Here is a 22,832-nt window from a genome sequence, read left to right as displayed (position 1 = left end):
AGCCATGAAAGACCAACCTCACAAATTAAATATCAGCCTGTTTCATAAAACCGAAAGCAACATTTGGGACTAAAGTTTGTCTTTCTCTGTGATTCTGTGTAAGTGAACCCTTGGACCATGTTACAGCCCTCATAAAAACTGCTTAGATAGCCTGAAGTTATTTATTACTGAAAAACTTTGACATATCTGCTTCACGCGCACAGACACGCACAAAATCATGGGTGTGATTGGCTACTTATTGGGTCTTGCTCATGGTGAATTGCTAATACCTTTCCCCACACACGCACTTCCTGGGACGCTTATCTTTCATAAACTCTGATTAAGGTGAACACACCTGAGAGGGCTGGAGATGACTGTCTTTATGGGTGTTTCTTTTATAAGCATTAGAGATAACACAGAGGAAAAACAGCTGAACAAAGAAGAAGCTGCTTCACAGACCAGCAGAGACTGACTCGGTGGGATACGATTCGGAGCAGTGATGTCTTGCTTTTTAAAGGTTTGCTGACATTTGCTTTTGGAGGAAAGGCAGCAGTGAAAGGCAGACGCTCGTTGAGAAGAGTCTCTACTGTACTTTCAGTTTACTGTCAATTGTGTGGAGAACAATCGAAGAGACGAGGTAAATTTCATCTGCTTATTTCTCATTTTGTGTCTCTAATAATACAGTAGAACAGAGTTAATGTTCTTACATCTTCCTTACTGAAGGCCATATTGTAATGCTGGTAATGAAACAGGAACCATTACTGATTTCAGGTCGTCGCTGAGGCAGCGGATTAGACCATGTCAGAGGAGCTGAGATACAGAGGGAGGAAAAGAGAAGGAAGACACAGGTAAACAGGCTGTTTGTCTTCCTCTATTTGCTGTTCATTCAAGAAAGAAATCTCCTTTCAAGAAAAGAGGCTCAGGACAATATGTGACAATCCGTCAATGGAGAGTGGTGAATCCCATTCAGGTTAATGGAGGCCCAATTAGCACTCTTTGATTATAATTAGCATGCATGGTTAAATACAGTCCTAACTACAGACATGTAACACGTTTCTCTCTGATTAGTGGAGACATATTTTCTACTTTTTGGCTTTTTCATGTTGTTCAGGAAAGTAAATGTAAATACTTTGGACACCATGTGATATATTTTTAAAATACAGGAATGTCTAATATCTTAACTTGTAATATACATGGCATGAAAACTCATGTTTACATGATTGTTTAAAAGAAAAAAACTCAATATTTGATTTAAACTAGTTTTTCCTGTCTAATTTAACTTTTATTTAAATTTCATATATGTCAGAATAATAAAAGATTGATTAATTTTATATATTTCTGTAACTTTCTTTAAAGTCCAAAGATTGCATAGATTCACTTAGTTCATTGTACTTTCATTTTTAGCTGTATATATGACTTAGGCAAATTCTTTTGAATATTTTACAATCCTGTTATGATAGCAGCCACAGGGCAACAAATGGTGGCATCTTTGGGAGACGACTTAAAATTATCAGTTTCTCTGAGATTCCAAGCAGAAATTTTATTTTTATTTATAGAAAATGAGAAATGGTCAAAATATAGAAAAAGAAGCTGTGCTTTCAGATCTCAAATAATGCAACGCAAACAAGTTCGTGTTCATTTAGAAACATCAATACTAATGTTTTGACTCAGGAAGAGTTCAGAAATCAATACTTGGTGGAAGAACCAGCATGTTTTGGTTTATTTAACTTTATTTTCTCATGATGTCACACAAGGAAGCAATGTGTTTGAGGTGACGCTATAATGTTCCCACAAGTGTGCATCCCTTTTACTCAAGTGATGAAAATTCAAATGAATCTTTTAAAATCATGCAAAGACAGAAATTATAATCTGTGCTGTCACAAACTGTTTAAAGTTATAGCAACATTTGTGTCTGTAAAATCCTCACCATTGTGTCATTTAGTAAATAGAAATAATTTTGGTAACGCTAGTTGACCTAAACCAGGAAAAGTTTTGTCTTAGTTGACGTTGAGCAAAAAATGATTATCTGTCTTTTTAATTGTGATTAAAACTCTGAATATGTGGTTTTATAGTATTTCTTTCACTATTGAGTCCTTAATCCAAAATAAGTTATTGTACTATTTAAATAGATTAATTACTTATGTGTTTCTGTCTGTTCAAGAGAGTATTTCTAGTTTATCACCCGCTGAAAGTGAAAAACAGGAAGAACAAGCCCATTTTTCTTATTTCAGAACAACCCAAGTTCTTCCCCAAACAGAACTGGAGGGCATTTCATCCAGACGTCAAGTTTTAAATCTTGCAAACTGTTTTAAGAGAGAGAAAGAAAAATATTCAAGTGACAAGTGGAATCACAGAAACTATTCAATTTCCTTGTCCTCGGGCTCACAATCGAGCTTTATTAACCTCTTCGTCATTGTTAGGAGGTTAATTGTTAGTGGGATAGACATTAGTATTGGATAAAATTAAAAACTGCTCGCTTGTCTTGCCTGGTTTCAATTAAATATAATTTACAGTTTGAAGGAACACTTAATTTCCCTTGAGCTCGGCTGCGTTTCTCTTTATTGCTGCGCCGGATATCATCCCTGCTGATGCTGCCTGCTGTTAGACGGGCCATTAAAAATGTTAAATACATACCACGGCTTTAATCACATTCTCCATATTGGTATCTGTGAGGCAAATATGGAATTAGGTTACCAGATTTTTTTTTTTATATAAATCTGATTTTAAACTTTCTGAGCTTTGGAAAAAGACCAAAGCATATAGATGATTAATGTTGCTGTCATCTGAGGGTCATGAATTATAATCTAATTTTTAAGTGCAACGCCAGAATATGTTTTAAATCCAGCAGGTCCCTTTAAAGTACGTCCCTTTAAAATGTATTTATTGTATTTGCTTATAAAGTTTGAATAATGTCGATCTTGTGAACACAAGAGGTGAATGCATAATAGCCAGAAGGTTGTAGGTTTAAATCCCTGTTCAAACTGAGATTTTTTTTTAGTATTACCTCATTATTTATCCTCTAAAAATGCACAACATTGTTGTTTTATTCATATTGCTGACATGATGGACCTCAACTTGTCCTTAAAGGTGTTAACTTAATATTCAGTATTCAATCTAACTAAATATTCAGTCAACATTTAGTTTTCTTCTTCGAAGATAGCAAATTACAACAAAATTAACAACAGAATATCAAGAAAACAGAAATATTGTGAACAATATTGTTTAAATAAAATGTACAAAATCTGTTGTTTGGGGAAAAAAAATTACTTTGGTTACATTTATCTACTAATCTTTTTAGAATTGTAATTATGAAAATTAAAAACTTTAAATATTTCAAACATTGAAATATGCCTCCCAAGAGAAAAGTATGTCAGAGATTATATAATTAAAACTTTAAATGTGGAAGTGTTAATTCTATATTATCAAATAAAAGTAACATTAAGCAAAGTCAATAAATCAAAAAACAACTAAAAACTTGATAGACCACAAAGACCTTTATTTTTTATATTTATTCTAAATTAACCATCATCCTTTTAAGTTTTTTTTATTCTTATAAGACAGAAAATGTTCAAGTTTTTCTTAATCAGTTATATGTTCACCAATGTGCAGAAAGGAAAATATAAATGTTTGTTGTTGTTGGAGAAGAAGAATCTTGATAAGAAACATTGCGATTGTGATGATACAAATTAATAACATTTAAAGCCCAAAAACTGACAAACAATTCATAGGAATTGGTACTTTTTGTGTGGGAACATCTTTCTCTATCGAAATCAATCAGAGAAATCACAGTTGCTCTTTTTGGTTTTCACAACAAATGAAGCAAAATGTCTTGATAAAATTGTTCATCCATCCTTACTTCTCAAATTTCCCTACAAAAATATTTTGCTTCTCTTATTATGTTATGCATATAATTGTCTGCAAAACAACATCGACTAAATCCTGAACCAAATCAATTAAAGTTGATTGATTGCTATTCCAGTTGCCAGATTCTTTTTGTTTTTTAGCCCAGAAAAGGTTTTGTGGAAAATGTAATCTGAATTGAGTTTAAGCAAAGACAAACTCATCCTTGGTTTGTCCATTTGATCAACTCTAACTTATTTTAACTACATTAAGACACCAGTGGGTATCTCATTACAATCTTTCTCATTTAGAAATTGCAGCTAACGCAAGAAATGTTTTTGCTTGGATTCAGCTTCACAGAAATTACTTCCCCTTTACTGTAACCATTGCAGTTCAAGAGGACAGTTTGTCCCCTAATTCTTCCTTCACTATTGCACTCTTGTGTAACAATAATGCAGTCAAATTAGTGGGAAAAGTGGTCAGGTTGCAATCAAACGGCTCACCATCGCCTCATATCCTTGGCCAAACTGAAACTTCGTATGACTGCTCAAATGGGGAGGTTAGTAAGTGTGGATGGGTGAGTGAGACTCCTGGTCTAACGGTGCTTTGAGTGGTCAGTATGATTAGAAAAGCACTACATAACCTCAGTTAATTCAGCCTTCGATGACCTGCTGCTGGAAAAACCAGGAAAAGGGGCATTAATCTTTACTTGTATTGGGTTAGGTCATGTTCTTGTTCCTCACTGTTAACGCCACGTCCATCAGGAGCCACAGATCTAAATATGCTCCACTTTGTCTTTTGTCAGCAGCAAGTTTTGGTTGGTGAAGTTATGTAAAAATGACGGAGAGTGTGACAGCTGCTCGTTTTTTGTTTGAGTTGTTGCGAATTAGCCAGTGAGCAGATGTTACACAAGAGGGTTTTGTAAGCCTGGCTTATAAAAAGAAAAAGAAGAACAGCCTTGTTAGCTTATGGCATTTATTACATTTAGATTTCTAGAATGATCCTCTAAATGTGAACTTTGTTCTGCGTGACTACAGACAGCTACATGCACACAACAGGAAAAAGGAAAGAGCAAAAGGGATTTTTTCAGAAAGGTCAACAGTCGTGTTTGTCATTTTAGTGCCTGGAGATCAGGTAACTAAATATACAGCTTTAGACAGAGACTGCTTCCTTATGATGACAGCTCTTTAAGAGACGTACTTTGAATTGTGTTAAAAGGGGTCATTTTCAATCATTATCTGTAGAAATGTCCTTTTTATGCCACATTTTTAAACCTAAGAGATTGTCTTAAGAAATACCTTTGCTCAACAAATAACCCTCAAATCAGTTAATATGCTTATGTAACAAGTCTAGTTAGATAAAGATTGTAAAGAGTCTTAAGGAAGCTGATTTTTAGCTTTTTACAATATAAACCAGCTCTTCATGTGTCGCTGTCCTCATTTCCTTTCTGAACTGTTTGGATGGTTGCTATGCCAGAGGCAAAGATAAAAAAAGAAAAATGTCCTATCTGCCCAATGAGAGCCCACGCCTTGATGATTTCTCGATATGTAGGCAACAAACTGGCAGCAGAGTATGACGAAGTTGGACATAAACAATCTGGGTGCCTGTCATCAGCCAACGTCAGAGATATCCGGCTGGATTAGTGGAAAAATATTGTTCCTACATTACGGATTGGGGTTGACTCAGCAATATTTAGCTTAAATGCCAAATCCTTTCTGCTAACTTAATTCATGACACAAAAACAAATATAAAAAAAAAAAAAAAAAAAAACATGCAAACACAAATTAACATACAAAGAATTTATTCAAAAGTCCAATGAATTAATATTTTTCCTCTAAATTATACACACAAATACCCCATTAGGACTATGTGGAGAAAATGTTTTTTCAAAATGTTTCTTAAAATGTATAAAGAAAGGAAATCACATATACGTACTCTATGTATTCACAGCCTTTGCCATGAAAACTGAGAGTTATTTCCACTGATCATTCTTGAGATGTTTCTACATCTTAAATGGAGTCAATTCATGGTCAATCTAGTTCACTGGACTTGATTTATATATGCATCTGTCTACAAGGTCCCACAGCTGACAGTGCAGGTTAGAGGTCAAACACCAAACATGAAATCAAAGGAAATGTCTGTAGATTTCCAAAAGGGACAAATTTGAGGACGGATACAGAAAAATCCTGCTGCGTTGAAGGTCCCAATGAGTTCAGTGGCAAATGGCGACTAACTTCTCTAGAAATGTGCACAGTTCTGTTTAGTTATGGGAAAATATGTGGTGATACTCTTTGTTTTGGCCGTTGAAATGTCACTGATCCACACATCTGTGCTTGCATCTCAGGGACACATGGGATCCATTTCAGCTGAACCCTGTGGGAGCAGAGAAGGAGCAAAAGAAAAGATGCCTCCTGGTGGCGCAGTACCTCGCGGCTGCTTTTGTTGGGGTGGCGGTTTTGGTCAGCGCTGTAGTTGCCAAGGTAAAATGATTTTTCAAATACTTTTTGTCTCTTCTTTTAAGTAATGTCAAGGAACCCAAGCATCTTTCCTAAAGCTCCCAGGACAAAAAAGTTCAATTTAGTTTCATAAATTTAATTGGTTCTGCAGTCTTGATGCATTGTGAATGTTTTTGGAGAGCTGATGAGAAAGCAAAAAAAGAAAGAATAGAAAAAGAAAAACGTGTTGCTCAAATGTAAGTTTGCTTGATACTTACTTAAATAAAAATGATGACACCGACATAAAAATAGTATTTTGAATGGACAGTTTGGTAATTTATCAATTGCTTGATTTGTTCATTTAATTAAGAATAAGACAAAATAGTAAACAAAATCTTTATTATCTAGGATAACATCGTGACAACATTCTTCATTCAAGGTGTTTAATGGCAGCAAACAAACCTTTTGTTTTATTTTAGTTGTTTAATATATGTTAGATCTTTTTGTGTATCTTTTTTCCTCGTACATAACATCCTTATTACAGCTGACTAATCTTTAACAGAGTTCGGTTTTAGCAGATTTATATCCGCTTTGCTCTTTTCTTTGTTAGTCTGTCTCTTAGTAACTGTCTGTCATCCACTTCCAGGGCTCCCTCTTGGTCTTGTCAACACTCTCCAGTCCAAAATCATTTCGTAATGACAAGGAGAAGCAGTTCTACATGCTGATGTTGGTGTTTTGCCTGGTCTTCCCCAACTTCTTAGTTTTTTTGAAGTCCCTGTGGCGTTCTGCCTTCAAGACATTTGTGCCCCCCAACCTGAAGACCATGGCGTTGGTATGTGTTTTGAAACTTCAAATTAATCCATCACATGGTCCCAAAAACTATGCAATGTTCATTTTAGATGGTTATTAACAAGACAAATAGCTTTTACTTATTTACTGACAAGTATCAGGTGTAACAAGTTAGTAAGTCAATTAAGATACAACTTATGTATTATTGTATGAAATATGGCTCATTTCACCACCTGAGGTGTCATTTCAGGCTCTGACGTGTTTTTGTCCCATGATGTTCTTCTGTCTTTTTCAGATTTGTGTCATTGAGAGTTTGGTGTCTCTTGGCACTTCAGTCCTGGTGCTGGTGGTTATGCCTCAGTTTGACATCCTGACGAATCTCTTCATCAGTGGAGGAGTCTGCATTGTATCTGCAGTCCTGCAGATAGTTTACAGATTACAAAGGGAGAAGTGGAAAATCCTCTTCCCAATCTGCTCCCTCCTCCTCACCAGTGCTGGTAACACTCCTGACTTCACTGTGGCATCATTGTTTATTATGGAAACAGGAAACAAACTACAGATTTTCCTGCTACGCTGCTGTGTTAGAGCATCTTGGACAAACTCCATAATAGAAGTAGAAAAGTAATGTGCAACGATTTGCAAATTGCCACTCTATAATCGTATGTTCAAGAATCTTCAATCAGGTTATGCTAGAAAGCGTGAATGTTTGGAAGGAGAACCCATGCACTTCTCTCCTAACTCGATTTTCAGGATCAAATCATGGATTTAATTGCTCCAAAATGCTTTAGACAAATAGAATTATTGCTTGAAGTATGAAATAAAACAGCTGTTGCTTGGGTTAGATTGAATAGACAGAAACATACAAGAAACGCTAACTGTTTGGGAAACTGAATAACTGCCTGATTACAGGTTACTGCCTCTTGGGAATGGACTACTACATCCGTACAGCATCGCATGTGGACGGACAGAAAAAGGATTCCTTTTGCTACGTGGGTTTAGGGATTTTCTCTTCGCTCCTCGTCTCCCTCTGCTGGTGGGAAAACACAATGCAGGCTAAAAACCGCATGCAGGTATTCCACAAACACTTATATTTAGAGAGCCGACATGTCATCGAGTAACGATCAGTGAAACTCCTTTATGTCTTACTTCACAGAAAGTACTGGCAGAGTTGGAAGGCTTCAGGGACTTTGTCTTTGTCATCAGCAGTATTTTGAGGATACTGGTGATAGGTAATTATCTACCGTCGGTGTAGAGCAGTCAAAACGATTTAGAGGAATCCCACCTGGTGGGAAAATGTCTTATCGCTCAGCTTCCCAGTGGTTTGATATGCTTGGATGGAAAGGAGTCAACATGAAAACACAAACACATTTTTGTGCGGTATGTGGTAGGAATGAGGGAATATGAACTTAGACTGCGACGGAAATGATAATGACAAGAGTAAATAAAAAGTCGCTGCTACAGAAACACCACAAACTCCGCCTTTAATAAATTAGAAATTTGTTAATGAATTACACCAGTGGCTTTAATAAGTTCAGTTTTATTGCTATACGGCAATCAATAGTCATGCCTGAAATATCTATTGAAGCCCACATAGAGCCAATAATGGAGAAAACAATAAAAATCCTAAAATACTGTTAGTTGTAGGATTTTATGAACATCACCAGTTAGCTTTTGTTGTCATGGTAAAAAACAAATTGGTTACTATTTTAGAAATAGTCAGGATAACAATAAACATATTTTTTTCATCCCCATAAGCAACGCAAATGAGGCTTTTGAGGTTTGATGCCTCTTTTCTACTTGCTAATATCATATTATCATTGTTATATTTTGTAAACATGTGGTATGTTTTTTGTTTTTTTGCAGGAGCTGTGTACCTGATCTACCATAGACTCATCAACAAATCTATCCAGTGGGAGAATTTTAACCTGACAGGTGATGAAGGAGATATTCTGCAAATAGGTCTCGTGCTCTTTTTCTTACAGGTAAGTCAAAGAAAGACATTTATGGCAGCGTAACATGTCGTAATGTACAATATATGTGGAATATATCATTAGTGTTTCACTCTATCATTCTGCCTCAGAAAAACATGTAGTTTGTCTCTACATCCTCAGAAAGTTTCCTTGTTCTCATTTATGAAACTGAGACTCACCCTGAACACCTAACCTGGCAAAACTATAGTTATGAGAAAAAGACAATTCCCACTCTGATTGGACATATAAAGAATCTGGTATTAAAACTTAATCTAAAATTTACCATTAGTGTTTTGAGGTTTTCACGTTGCTCTTCAATTTTTTTGTTTCTTAAAAAAATGACAATGGTAATTAAGGCAAGATGTTTTGCATTGTGCCGAGTGTAGTTTGTTTTGTGAGTGCCTGTATGGGATGTAAAAATTCCCAGTAAAATGTTGAAACCTTCGACTTTACACTGGTAAACTATAAAATAAAACTAATCCCTTCAATGTCTAAATGCAGTAAGCTTTAAAATGTTTTTTGTTTTTAACTTCAGGCCTTCTGCTCAGCCGCCTGCCACTGGTTTGGCGTAGTTGCCTGTAAGATCAACGCTGTCCGGATGAGTTTTGCTCTGCCTCTGTGCTGTACTGGCCCGGTAGTGCTGGGCCTGGGCCTGGTACTCTTCCTGACACAGGCAGAACGTTTTAATTCAGCAGGCGTGAAGGGGATCATTGGTAAGGTTACCTTTTCTGATAAATACTTTTCCTTCCTTATTTCCTCACCTGACATAAATTACCTGCCATGTTACACGTCCAGCTTCAATAAAAAAAACTGCTGGGACATAATTTACTCAGATACAAACTTCTTCCTTGTGCACATCACTATATCTATATGAGCCTTTTCTCTATGACGTATATCAGATGTAATAAAATAAAAAACACACCCAGAGGTCCAGCGCAAATGGTTACATGATTCTTGCAAGATTACTTGGGGAAAACAAGTACAAATATACAGCTTCCCAATGTTTTTTTTTTACCTTATCTATTGTTATTTGCTGTTATTGTCATTATTATTTTGTTAATCAGGTGTAATATATATATATATATATATATATATATATATATATATATATATATATATATATATATATATATATATATATATATATATATATATATTTGCATATATATTATCAAAAGGTTATAAAAAATGGATGCTATGCATGAAACTGCCTGATTGATGGTTTCAATCTTGCAGGCTTCTGTGAAAATTTGCATTTGATCAAGGACATAAACACGACTAATGTTCCTTTGTTGGAGATGTTCCGGAGCATCTGCAAGACGTCACTCAACAAGTATGACACCCCAGGCACTCGTGCCAAATATTCGCTTTTATTTCTGCACAAACCTGCATAAATTTTGTGCTCTGTGACAGTTTTGGTTGTATGTGAAGTACAGAAGTCTTTGTAGAAGTGCAAACATTGTTCACAGTGATGCATTGTTTGTTTGACAGCAACTATGTACAATGGTCCTTTGCCATGTTGGTGCTGGAGGGAGTCTGCATGTGGGGTGGATTTGTCACAGCTACATATTATGTGTGGAAGATCAAGGTATTTTTACGCTCTTTTATATACTCCTCTCTTTACCGAATGTTTAAAATTGCAAGGTTGAAACCACGATTCTGAAAAAATGTGCCCAGACAAATCAAGATATTATGTTTCCGACAAGACATTAGTCTAGGTTAAAGTTAAAACACAACATGTTAGAGCCTTTTTATTTTCTTTAACCACAGGAAAAGTTGCAGACCTTAATGTTTGAATAATCCTACACTCAACAGGTCCAGCGTATAGAAAGAACGTCTCAGCTCTTTGTTCGCCGACTCTATGAATCCGCCTTCATCGACTTGTCTCTGCTGCTCAACACCAAGATGAAGCTACCAAAAGCCCAAACAAATGAGAAGTAAGAGGATTCTCTAAGTCTTCCTGCAGATGGGTTGACTGTAGCATTCACCCCAAATTGGAAAAAATCTGTTTTTGAAAACCGAATTTATACATTTTTGATAGAAGTGTTTTGAAAAATAACAGAAAAGTACTTTTCTTGAACGTTTATAGTGGCCCAACATTACCACTGTTGAAGACACAAGCAGATGGTTTTATTTTTAATTAGGCTGATAAATTTAAGATTCATATATGTTTTGAAAATCAGGTAGATGACCAGTGATTCAGAAGTGCTGCAGTATTCTTTTTGAGGAAGAGGTACCTCTTTGAATTATCCATGTAGCAGGGGAATGAAATCTTATATTTCTTGAGAATCAAGCCAAATGGAATCACGTACAGAGGGGAGAGAAGTGATCCAAGAATAAACCAATTGGTTACTCAATCAATCAGTTGAGGGAAACTGAAGATGAAAATGAAGCCTCACCAGAAAAACAGAGAGAGATACTGAGTATAGTTATAACATAAACAATACTGTGCAGTTATGTATAAAAATGTGCTAAAACCTTCCTCTAATCTTTTAAATCCTCGTCTCCACAGCCAGGATGAACTGCAGAACGTTGTGATCTATCTCTGCGCCACCATGTGGCACGAGACCTACGATGAAATGCTGAAGATTCTCACTTCCATGTTCAGGTAGCACATTATCAACGTCGATAATTTCTCCCTGCTGACATTTAAGAGCTTAACGTGTGACGGAGGTGAAGCTGGAGATTTAATTTTCTTGCTTCGTTTCAGGCTGGATCGTTATCGAGGAGATCCAAAGGAGGAGCACAAGGACAGTTTTGACTTTGAAAGCCACATCTTTGTAGACGATGCGTTCATGACTCAAAAGGGAACTGGGAAAAGGCTGGTCAATGAATATGTGGAAGACCTGATTCATGTTGTAACAGAGGTTTACAGGTACAAGATTCCCATGTAGAGATGAGCGCGTACATGCACAGCTTGACATTTCTGACCACTGATCTGTCCATTTCCCCGTTCAGAGTGTTCACCAACAAAGAGCCGGATGACGTGTCGATCATTGAAACTCCCTACGGTGGGAGGTTAATGTTTGTCCTGCCCGAGGGTAACATGCTCTACGTTCACCTGAAGGACAAAAGCCGCATTCGCAACAAAAAACGGTGGTCGCAGGTAAGGAGAAGTATTTTTGTAGTTTTTAGTAAACAACATCGTTCTATTTTTGATGAAACTCAAAAGTCTCAAAATATCACAATAGTTTCGCAGGTTCACATTGCAACATCCAAATTAATAAAAATGAATGAATAAAGTGACTATTTTCTTGATGTTTTTTCATTGAGTCAGACTGATTAAAATGTTACATCTGATTAAACATTTTCCCCCTTTTTTTCCCAGATAATGTACATGTACTATCTGCTTGGCTGGAAAGGTTACATCACCAAGAACCCCCAGAAAATGCCAGTAAGTGATTTCCTGCAATCATTTGTATTTCATCTCTACATTCAGGTGAAAATGTTAATTGTCCTTCTTCCTGATTCCAGCGGATGGAAACCAGCAGAGAAAGCCTGGTCTCTATGGACGGTGAGATTTTCGTTATGCCTCAGTACGACAATGACAACAAGAGAAGGTTCATTTCAGATGACAACACGTACATCCTGGCTCTGGACGGAGACACAGACTTCCACCCTAAAGCCGTGGTTCTACTTGTGGACAGGTCAGCGATGCGTTTTCAAATCTTTACAGTTCTCTTATCTTGACATAATCAAGGTAGTTTTTTTCTTTCTTCAGATAGTGTGTGCTAAGTGCCTCATGACTAGGATGTGTGAAAAAAGTAGCTTTTGTGTTACAAACAGTTTCGTCATTCAGGATCATCATCAAAAAACTCAATTCAAACTTTCTCAAATTACCAAAGCTTGATGAATTACTTATTTCATAAGTACCATAAAGGATTTACTTCCTTAACTTTGAAATAAAAAAACACTAATAATTTCTTACCAGGCTGAGAATGTATTACAACGTCGGTGCAGCGTGTGGCAGAATCCATCCGACTGGCATGGGTACGTCACATGTTCTTGATAACTTTTCACTACTTTGTTTGTTTTTACTTCAAAACATTTGGACAGATTTTAACTTTATCTCTCAGAAAGATGCATGGAAAGCCACCAACCAGCTGATATATATTTAACTATGAATGCAATTTACTGTACATTTTGCCTTTTTAAAGGACAGCCTTTCTTTTCTGTGTATAACGTTAAATTCTCACCCAAACTAACTCTAAGTCTTCTTATTTCACCTGCATGTCACAGGTCCCATGGTTTGGTACCAGAAGTTTGAATACGCAGTGGGGCATTGGCTGCAGAAGACCGCAGAGCATGTGTTCGGCTCTGTGTTGTGCAGTCCAGGATGTTTCAGTCTGTTTAGGGGGTCTGCGCTGATGGACGACAATGTCTTGAAGAAGTACACAACGACCGCAACAAGAGGAGCCGAGTACGTGCAATATGACCAAGGTAGGCTCTCGTTTGACTTGGTTTCATAATGTGGCAGCCTTGGAGCAGGAATAATTGTGCGTATCATCAGGGGAGGATCGTTGGTTGTGCACTTTGCTGCTGCAACAAGGATGGCGTGTGGAGTACAACGCTGCATCAGATGCATACACCAACTCACCACAGGAATTCAAAGAGTTTTACAACCAGAGGAGACGATGGGGTCCTTCCACTCTGGCTAACACACTGGATCTCTTGCACAGGTCAGCATCATGATTATTGATAAAAACCCAATCATAGCACATGCTTTTTCATTCATATTTTAAATGTAAGTATGCACAGTGGCTTGGAAGGCTATTCATATCCCTGTAACGTTTCCACATGTTCTGGTGTTGCTACCCCCAAAACTTTAAAATGTTTTACTGGACCTTGTGTGAAAACAATCAGTCATTTTTCACAATTATCCCTCATTTTGTGTTGGCCAACCACATAAAAAGCCAGTTTAGTACATTTTCACATGTGGTTGTCATGTGACAAATTGAAAAAACAAAATGCCATCCTTTTCCAATGCACTGTTAATACACAAGTCTGATACTTGTTTTAACCTTTTTATATCTGTTTAGGTGTCTTGTGATCTTATTCTGCATTTAATTATTCAATGAACATTTAAAGATGTGATGACATCACATCTTTAAATCAAAATGTACTAATTACTGTGTTTATCATCATTTAAATACAGTGGAAAAGAGACGGTGAAGAGAAATCAATCCATCTCAAGCCTGTATATCTTCTACCAGATGTTTACTGTTGGATCCTCTATTCTGGGACCCGCCTCTGTGACACTTATGGTAGCAGGTGAGCAGAACCGAACCATCACATGTAAGGCCACAAGTTAACCAAAAACCCTTCATACTGCATGTTTGTGCACAGCAAATTAGAGTTATAGTACAAGTTTTCAACTTTACCGCAGAAGTCTGACAAGATATAAGAACCCAGGCAAACTGCAATATGTCTGTTTTCTCTTAACCCGAATTGTTTGACTTCATTAGAGAAAACCTGTTGCCTTAAACCATTCTAGTTTTTACACAACGATGAAACTAAACAAGTTTAGTTGTGCTGACTTAGAACCTCGTTTTGTGTACCAGTCACTGAAAGCTGATCACAGAGACTTAGAAACTGGAAGTTGATTTTACATGTTTCACTATATAGATGTAAAAACTAAGAGCCCACTGCATGGAAGCCCATTGAAAACCTGCAGGTTATTCAACTGAATATTGGTTTCTGAACTCTTCCTGAGTTAAAACATTAGTGTTGTTGTTTCTAAATGAACATGAACTTGTTTTCTTTGCACTATTTGAGGTCTGAAAGCTCTGCAACATTTTCCTTATTTTGATCATTTATCATTTTCTGCAAATAAAAACAAAATTTTTGCTTGTGATTTCAGAGACATGTTGTCAGTAGTTCATAGAATAAAAGAACAATGTTCATTTTACTCAAACATATACCTATACAGAGTAAAATCATAATTTTAAGTGGACTCTTATTTTTTCCAGCGCTGCATGTATATAATCTATTTTATTAAAGTAGAAAATTGTCTCTTTAAAGTGTATCAAAACAAATCAATTGGAAAGAAAAATTAAAACGCTAAAGAGAAGTGAGTAGCCACTGTTAAAGGAAGAATTTACTAAGTTAGCTTAATTTGGAAAAAGCTTGGCTCTCTCTCTTTCTTCCTATTTCCCGGGTCCTTCCGGCGAGCAGCGTGTGGCAGTCAGGAACGACGATGCGTGATGACGTCACAGAGTTACAGCGTTTAATCCAATAGAAAACCACAATGAAGTAACAACAAAAACTGCAAAGCAGCCAAGATACAGACTCATTACCTGAGACAGACAGAGAATAAAAAAGGCAAAGACAGAGAGAGAAAAGACAAAGACATGTCTTTGGAGAAGGCTGATGCCAAAACGGCAGAATAAGACAGCTATCTAAATTATTATCACTGTGCACGAACTTTTATAGTGGAGGTGTTTCTTTCCTTGTTAATATATTCAATTAAGGCGTACTTCTGATTGACCAATCAGAAGCCACCTCAGGCACCCAGGAAAACTTAAGCCTTCCCTTAACTTCACGCCAAGATCAAAAAGCCCCTTTTGTCTCCTGTAAGACAAAAGAGCAAGCAGCTGCTAGAGCCACCTGATCAAATAGACCCTTAACATACGACTTCACATATACCTGTGAATTTTAAAGTGTCTCCTTCACAAAGTTAAACTCAGTAATTTGATTTAAGGAAAGATTACCTTCACAAACCTAGTCTTGCTCGTCTGCACTCAGCATCTCCAAAGATTTGAATCTTTGCCTTATCACATAAATCCTGAACAATTTTCTAATATTAAACAACACATTTTCATTGAAACAATTTCCATTTGATTCAGATATTATCATAGACAGTACAATTTTCAAATACATTCAGCATTCACCATTCTAAACTTAGATAATACACTTTGGTTAAAAACTTGCTATTAATACTTAGAAAAATGTCTTAGAAATTAAATGTTAATGATCTCAACATTCTATGTTGTATTTATTTTAAACCATGCCAGATGTGATTCTGGAAGACCTTTGATGTTCTGTGAACCAAACCGGCTTCCCTCTCCCGGAGATGCTGATTTTACGGCCTCCTGACCTCTTGTTCTCACAGAGAGATCCCCTTTTTATCTGCATTAATTTCCTGCTTCTGAATACTTACCGATAGAGTAGTGTTAGTTTCAGATCCCTTACCCCAAAATTAAGAAATTTGTTCAAAATCAGACTGTTCATTATAACCTTTACACCTGGGGTAAGATTGGCTGTATTAAGCACTAAAAATAATTATTTTCCTCAACACCACCTATTGCTAACTTAATAAAATCAAGTTAGTCATTTTCTTGAGGTGATTTAGAAAGTGTGTTTTTCTACAAGAAGTAGGAACCATCAAAAGAATATTTTTATGACTATCAAATCAAATAGACCTTGAACAATATTTAAGCAGATTTCACATAGTTTGTAAACGAAACACAAACATTTAGATTCACAAATAATATTGACAACAATTGGGCCAATCAGACCTTTATGGTCATTATTAATAAATAAAATGCTAAATATTTCTGTCAGGCATTCTTAAGTCCCGCACTCTCCATGTTGTTTTTCCCTACAGGAGCTTTTCAGTTCATCTTCAGAATGAATGGCGCTATTGCTATCATCGTCGCATGCGTCCCACCCGTCTTCTACATCATCATCTGCTTTGCAACTAAAGCAAATACCCAAATAACCATCGCTGCCATCATGAGCGTTCTGTATGCGTTTCTTATGACCGCATCATTCTTCTCCATCATTGGTAGGTACACTCTCATGCTTAGCTACATTTGTGCAGTTCTTAATGTAATCAGTAGCAAATGCGTACAAACGTGGAATGTTCTTCTTTCAGGTGACATGGTGGTGCAGGGCACATTTTTGACTCCCACTGGTGTGTTTTTGGTCTCAATGGCTATTATGTACATGGTGACAGCCATATTGCACCCAGAAGAGTTTGGTAGGTTTTTATTAGAATCATAAACATTATTCTCCATTCGAAGTACTCCTTATTTTCAGGAGTATTTTTGTTTCAATCAGTTAATTCCTCATTTTGAAAGTGTTTTTGAATGAACTGGGGCTTTGCTATGTTCGGCTAATTTTATGCTAACATGTTTTTCTGCTCTCTTCCAGGGCTGATTATCTATGGTCTGATGTATTTCATCTGTATCCCCAGTGGATACCTCCTGCTGACCATCTACTCACTGGTGAACATGAACAATGTGTCTTGGGGCACAAGAGAATCCAAGTAATGTGAAAATAAGATTTTATACATATTGTAGTGTTTTCTTTAAATATAAATTTATATTTATGCTATATTATAAATCAGCTTAATCTGAAAAGGAGTTTTGACTAGTTAAACACTACACTTTGTGTAGTGTTTAACCAGCATACCAAATATTATTTAAAAGGCACAAAATCTGATATAGAGTAACAGTAAAGTGAATTACTGTAAAATGGTAACTACTCAAACAAAAAAACACTTCTAACATTTTAAGACGACAAGCACAGAATCCACCTGAATCAATCAATCAATCAAATTTTATTTGTATAGCACATTTCAGCAGCAAGGCATTTGAAAGTGCTTTACATCAAATCAAACACAAAACACAATGCAACATAGAATAAAAACACAACATCAAGTCAGATTCCGTCAATAAATAAAGTCTGAATCACACAGAATCAGGTTTAGTTGTCACTGATGTCTTTATTTTTACCTTTATGTCATTTCTGTCATTAGGGAAGAAGGAGAACAGAAGAAAACTCAGAGCGTTCTGTGCAACAAAGACTGTAGGCTCTGCTGCTGGGACATGAAGATACAGGTACGGCTAAGAGAAAACAGACACAAACGTTTGGGCGAGTGCATCTGCCGACTTAAATTGTTCTTCTGTCTTGCAGATAACCCAGGAAGCAGAAAACGCCATGCTTCAGCAGATCACAAGTTTCGCCACACAGAAAGCGCCTCTCCTTCAAATCACCAAAAAGGAAACGCAACCGCAGGCTGCCTCAAATCCAGAGTCTAAAGACAAACCTGAAGTCGCCACAGAAAAAGCTGCAGAAGCTAAAAATCCTCTATCTCACAAAAGCAAAAAGGCACCATTGAAAGACAAGGATGATTCATCCTCTGATAGGTTATTATTTTTCTTCTTCTTGTCATTTTTATCACTGCTTTGCCTCATGTTGTCAGTATGTATTTAGAGAGAGAAAAAAATCACAGTTGAATCATCATTTTCATACAACTAAACACTGCTATTTTTGTAAACAGTGACAGTGATGATGAGAAAAAGAGCATAAGTTCTGATTCCTCTGACTCGTCTGATGAAAACGACGATTACTTTATGAATGCAGAGTTAGAGGAAATGGAAGACATCCCTGTCAGCGGTGAGCAGTTCTTATAAACGTATAAACCAAACATTCAGTCAGACACAGTTGTGTCCAATATTCATGTCACACAGAGTATTAAACTCTAGGTCATTATATGTGTATTTTTCTGCGCAGACTGGGTGGTGCCTGTAAAGGAAGAGTTTTTGAAGAAGTTAACTTATTTCAACATGAAGAGAAATCTGCAAGCGCAAATACGGTAAATTGTGCTGAGCTTTCTTGTTTTTATATTTTTGTCTTGTGAGATTATGTTGGAAAAGAAACAAGTCTTAAACCTTGATGATTGGACAAAAGGAAACTACAAACTGCTGGTTTTAAAACTACCTCATTTTGAAGTAGCCAATGTTAATTTATTGCCTCTGTTTTGTTTAAAAATAGTTACGCGTTTGTGTGTTTCTTCATGTTTGTATGTCCAAAAAAAAATAATAATCACACTAGCATATTGACGTCACTGAGTAGCAATTGTGTAAATATCAATTGTTTTTATTCCCAGATACACACTCCGCAACAAAAATGAAGATGATGTGGTTGAAGACCTGATCCTGATGTTGACAGACACGCTTAATATCAGACTCAGCAAGGCTGGACCTGAGGACATTTTGGCACAAGCTGAAATTGACGAGTTGCAGCATGAACTGACCAATCAGGTGGGTGTCGTGTTTTCAAAACATAAAAACGGGATCATTTGTTTCTAAAATAACAGCCTCAAGAACGACAGTTTGCAATAATTAGCATGATTCATATTTTCTGCTGTTTGAATAAGACTGAAAAGGATATTGTAAAATCACTGAATGGTTTTCTTTGCTTATGCCTCAGGCTCGACACATCCTGAAGAATAATAAAATGATGAAGTTGGAAAAGAGAGTGAAACGAGCCATTGAGAAAACCCTCAGTGCCCCACAAGTTCAAAGACTGGATGAGGTAAGAAAACCAATAGGTCCAGAATAAATAGCATTTCAAATGTACACACACCAGCTACTTCATTAAATACACATTTCTAGTAACAGGTTGGATCCACTTTGACCTGCAGATCTGCTTCAGTTTTTTTATAGCAGACTCTATAAGATGTCAGAAATATTCCCCAGAGATTTGGGTCCATGTTGACTTGATAACATTACAGATTTGTTGCTTGTAAATGACACAAATCACTCATTCCACCATATCTGAAATACGCTCCACTGGATTGTAAATAGCAATGCAATGCATTATCCTGTTAGAAGGAGCCATCATAAGTCATAAACAGATGGACAATATTCAGTTGGTACTCTGCTTGGCACAAAGTATGCCAAGAAAATATTTTTCACACCAACATCAATCTGAGTCCTTCAGAGTGAGTCCATGTTTTCATGTTTGGTGTCAAATTCTGACCCCAATATTTGAATGTCAGCTCAAATCAAGACTGACCCTGACAATATTTTTGTTGCTTGTTACTGTCCAGTTCTGGTGAGCCTGTGCAGGTTTTAGTCTGAGCTCGCAACACACTTATGATTCAGGCGTCAACATGTGGTGCTTTCAGAAACTGCATTTACTCTTTGGACATTTTTTCCTTTCAGACTAATTTCTGTAAATAATAGAAATGGTTGTATGTGCACATCTTATTCGAGGAGTCGATTTTGAAACACTCACACAAGCCTCTCAACCATGCTGCATTCAAAGTCACTTAGCTATTATGTTTTCCCTATTTTGATGTTTGGTTTAAACTTCAGTAGGTTACCTTCACTGCTGATGTGATTAGCAGATTCATTATTGGATATAGAAGACAAAAGATGCTAGTGAATTCTGCATTTATGTTTGAGTTGGGTTGATTGCAGGTGAGAAAGTGAGATTATGGTTCACATCATCAGCAGGTGTCTGGATGGACTGATGCAAATCTAAACTCTACAGTTGAAAACAACATTGATTTATTTCCGATTTCTATTTGTTTGTTTTTTTTTAACTAAAACACTGTGTACCTTTATCTGTGCGTTTAGGGTGAGAAGGACTTCTGGGATAAGCTGATCGAACGATATCTGACACCGATAAGTGATACAGAGGAGCACAAGAACAGAGTGAGCAAAGAACTGAAGTCGCTGCGAAACAAGGTAAAATATTTATGTCCTGTGATGAAAAGTTTATGATCCATTTTTCCAAAACATTATGTCTGTTGTAAAGACATAATGAGAATAAATTCTCAAAAACCTGTGTACAGGCGGTCTTCCTGTATTTCATCATCAACGTCCTCTGGGTGGTAGCAACTTTCTTCCTGCAGCTCATTGGAAACGACATCATCAGCATCAAGATTCCCAAGTTTTCAGAGGAGAAAAATATAACAGAATACCTAAAGGTGGGAACATCAGAAAACAGAGTTCAACACAATGATAAAGCGAAGGGATGTTAAAATAAACACTGGTTTCGTTTTCCTCTGACAGGTGGAGCCTCTCAGTTTGATGTTCCTGTTTTCCTTTGCGATTCTTCTTCTCGTCCAGTTTCTGGCCATGTTGTATCACAGGTACACAAACATATGCATACAATGTGCTTAAATATACAGTAAAACTCATTTGTCTTCAACATTTGCTTCTGGTATTTTTATTTTTGTTATCTAAACCATTGCTTTTTAAAGAACACTATTCCTGTTCGAATTCTACAAGTTTTTTATTTAGCAAAATTAATTCTACAGATAAAATTACTAAGATAATCACATCTGCCCTTATTGTGATAATATTTTCCATATGGCCGACCGTTATTTTACTTTTGTGTCTCTGGGTTTGCAGGGTCTACACTGTGATCCATGTGGTTTCCTATCGTGGCACAGAGAAGGACTACAAAGAGAGAGAGCCGGTAGGAAACAACTCCCATCAAAAAGTTACTTTAGTGAAATCATTTAAAGAGTGAAACTCATACATAATATAGATACATATCTAATATTTATTATGAGCAATGTATTTCTATTAGTCTGATTTTTATCTTTAAGGCTTACTGATCATTAAAACCCAAATTTCAGAATATTGTAGATCAACAACTTTGAACTCAACATGAAACAATATCTATTGAAAGAATATTTAAAAGGTTTAATAAGGAGCAAAAGTTAAAGTTAAACTTTTGTCTGCAGCACAATACTTTGTGCTCTCATTTTAGTTAAAAAATTTTTTTACCGTATTTTTCGCACTATAAGCCGATACTTTTTTTACCACGTTTTGAACAATACTAGCCCGGTGCGGCTTTTCCGTGGATTTTCCTTCAACCACCAGGGGGCTCTTTAGCAGGAAGTGAATCATTGGAAGTCAAAATTGGAAATCAAAGAAGAACGCGCTACTTTTCATTTAGAACAAGCACATGCTAACAGCAGGCACGATGAAGAAATATTTTCAAACTAAAACCTTCTCATCAAGGAAACAACATGAAGAAGTTCATATGATACAGATCGCCGCTGCACGTAAGCTCGGCGTGAACGAATCTGTGGTTCGACATTGGAGACGCAGGGCTGCATCCTTAATAGCAGATGTATTCAGGAGCAGATGTATTTCCTTATGGAAGACCGAGAGCGGCGGAGATACCAGCGGCTTATAGCCCAGTGCGACTTGTATGTTTCCAGTTAAAAAAAAAAAAACTTTGTGAGCGCGGTGCGCACTATAGTCCGGAAAATACGGTATATGTGCTAAAATGCAACTATGATTATCGGGAAACCTTTTAACTTTCACTCTTGTATGACTGTGGTTGTTAAAGAAAATCTGGTATGTTAAGAAATATAAAATTTCTCATGTGAATTTTGTTTTGCAACACAGGAGGAGGAGGAGGAGGAGGACCAGACCATCGAGAACCATTACTCTGTTTCTCTTCACAGTGAGGACTTCCAGCTGTAGCACAAGAAACGAATACCTCTCCTCATGCATTTCTTTCATTCTTCCTTTATACCATCCATCATTCACAATGTATTACAGCCATCTTTGATCATACTTTAGGGAAGTTATATTGCCTGGGTTTCTTTTTTTATATATATGTATATAGTAACAAAGCCATATTCTAAATTGGTCAACGCAGGAAATAATAATAAACCTTTCATCTGTTCTGCAACAGCTGTTTCCCCTACCAAAGAACTGATTGTAATCAATGTGGGGAGGAACAAATGGCACAGGGGAAATCAGTTTTTACAAATTCAATAAGCTTTGTTTGGCGATGCAAAATGAGAACGAGAGAGTACGTTTTAACAAAATCACTGGAGAGAGGGCTTTTAATGACTGTTTTACCTAAATGTGTTTGCTCTTAAGATTTGTATTTATTTTGTTTGTATGGATAAAAGCATCCTTCAGGGCCTAATTGTAGAAGGTGTCGCAGAGTGTGTGCGTATGACTCTGGAATAATTTAGTGGAAGTGAAAACAAAGATACATAGGCCTGGTTTACAGAATATCAGTGCTGTCTAGTTGTTTTTTTTGCCATTTT

At 36.6% G+C, this 22,832-nt stretch overlaps 1 protein-coding gene across 1 annotated transcript; it reads left to right on the top strand.

The window, feature by feature from the left end:
- The first annotated feature begins 406 nt into the window (after positions 1–406).
- On the top strand, positions 407–22,396 carry chs1 (chitin synthase 1). The gene is made up of 35 exons (XM_044136681.1): positions 407–616; positions 751–827; positions 6,164–6,299; positions 6,901–7,086; positions 7,339–7,540; positions 7,953–8,113; positions 8,197–8,272; positions 8,907–9,025; positions 9,549–9,726; positions 10,250–10,346; positions 10,505–10,601; positions 10,829–10,950; positions 11,526–11,621; positions 11,724–11,888; positions 11,972–12,119; positions 12,342–12,407; positions 12,488–12,660; positions 12,945–13,003; positions 13,253–13,453; positions 13,524–13,692; positions 14,169–14,284; positions 16,620–16,799; positions 16,890–16,994; positions 17,168–17,282; positions 17,775–17,856; positions 17,933–18,165; positions 18,300–18,415; positions 18,533–18,614; positions 18,909–19,062; positions 19,232–19,336; positions 20,386–20,496; positions 20,604–20,738; positions 20,824–20,903; positions 21,166–21,232; positions 22,177–22,396. The coding sequence occupies exons 2-35, from the start codon at positions 778–780 to the stop codon at positions 22,252–22,254; spliced, it is 4,260 nt and encodes a 1,419-aa protein (XP_043992616.1). The 5' UTR covers positions 407–616; positions 751–777; the 3' UTR covers positions 22,255–22,396.
- The last annotated feature ends 436 nt before the right edge of the window (positions 22,397–22,832 follow it).

Source organism: Gambusia affinis, linkage group LG02 (assembly GCF_019740435.1).
Source record: "Gambusia affinis linkage group LG02, SWU_Gaff_1.0, whole genome shotgun sequence".
NCBI lineage: Eukaryota > Metazoa > Chordata > Actinopteri > Cyprinodontiformes > Poeciliidae > Gambusia > Gambusia affinis.
The sequence above is the reverse complement of the archived record's forward strand: the minus strand, read 5'-3'. Positions and strand labels throughout refer to the sequence as shown.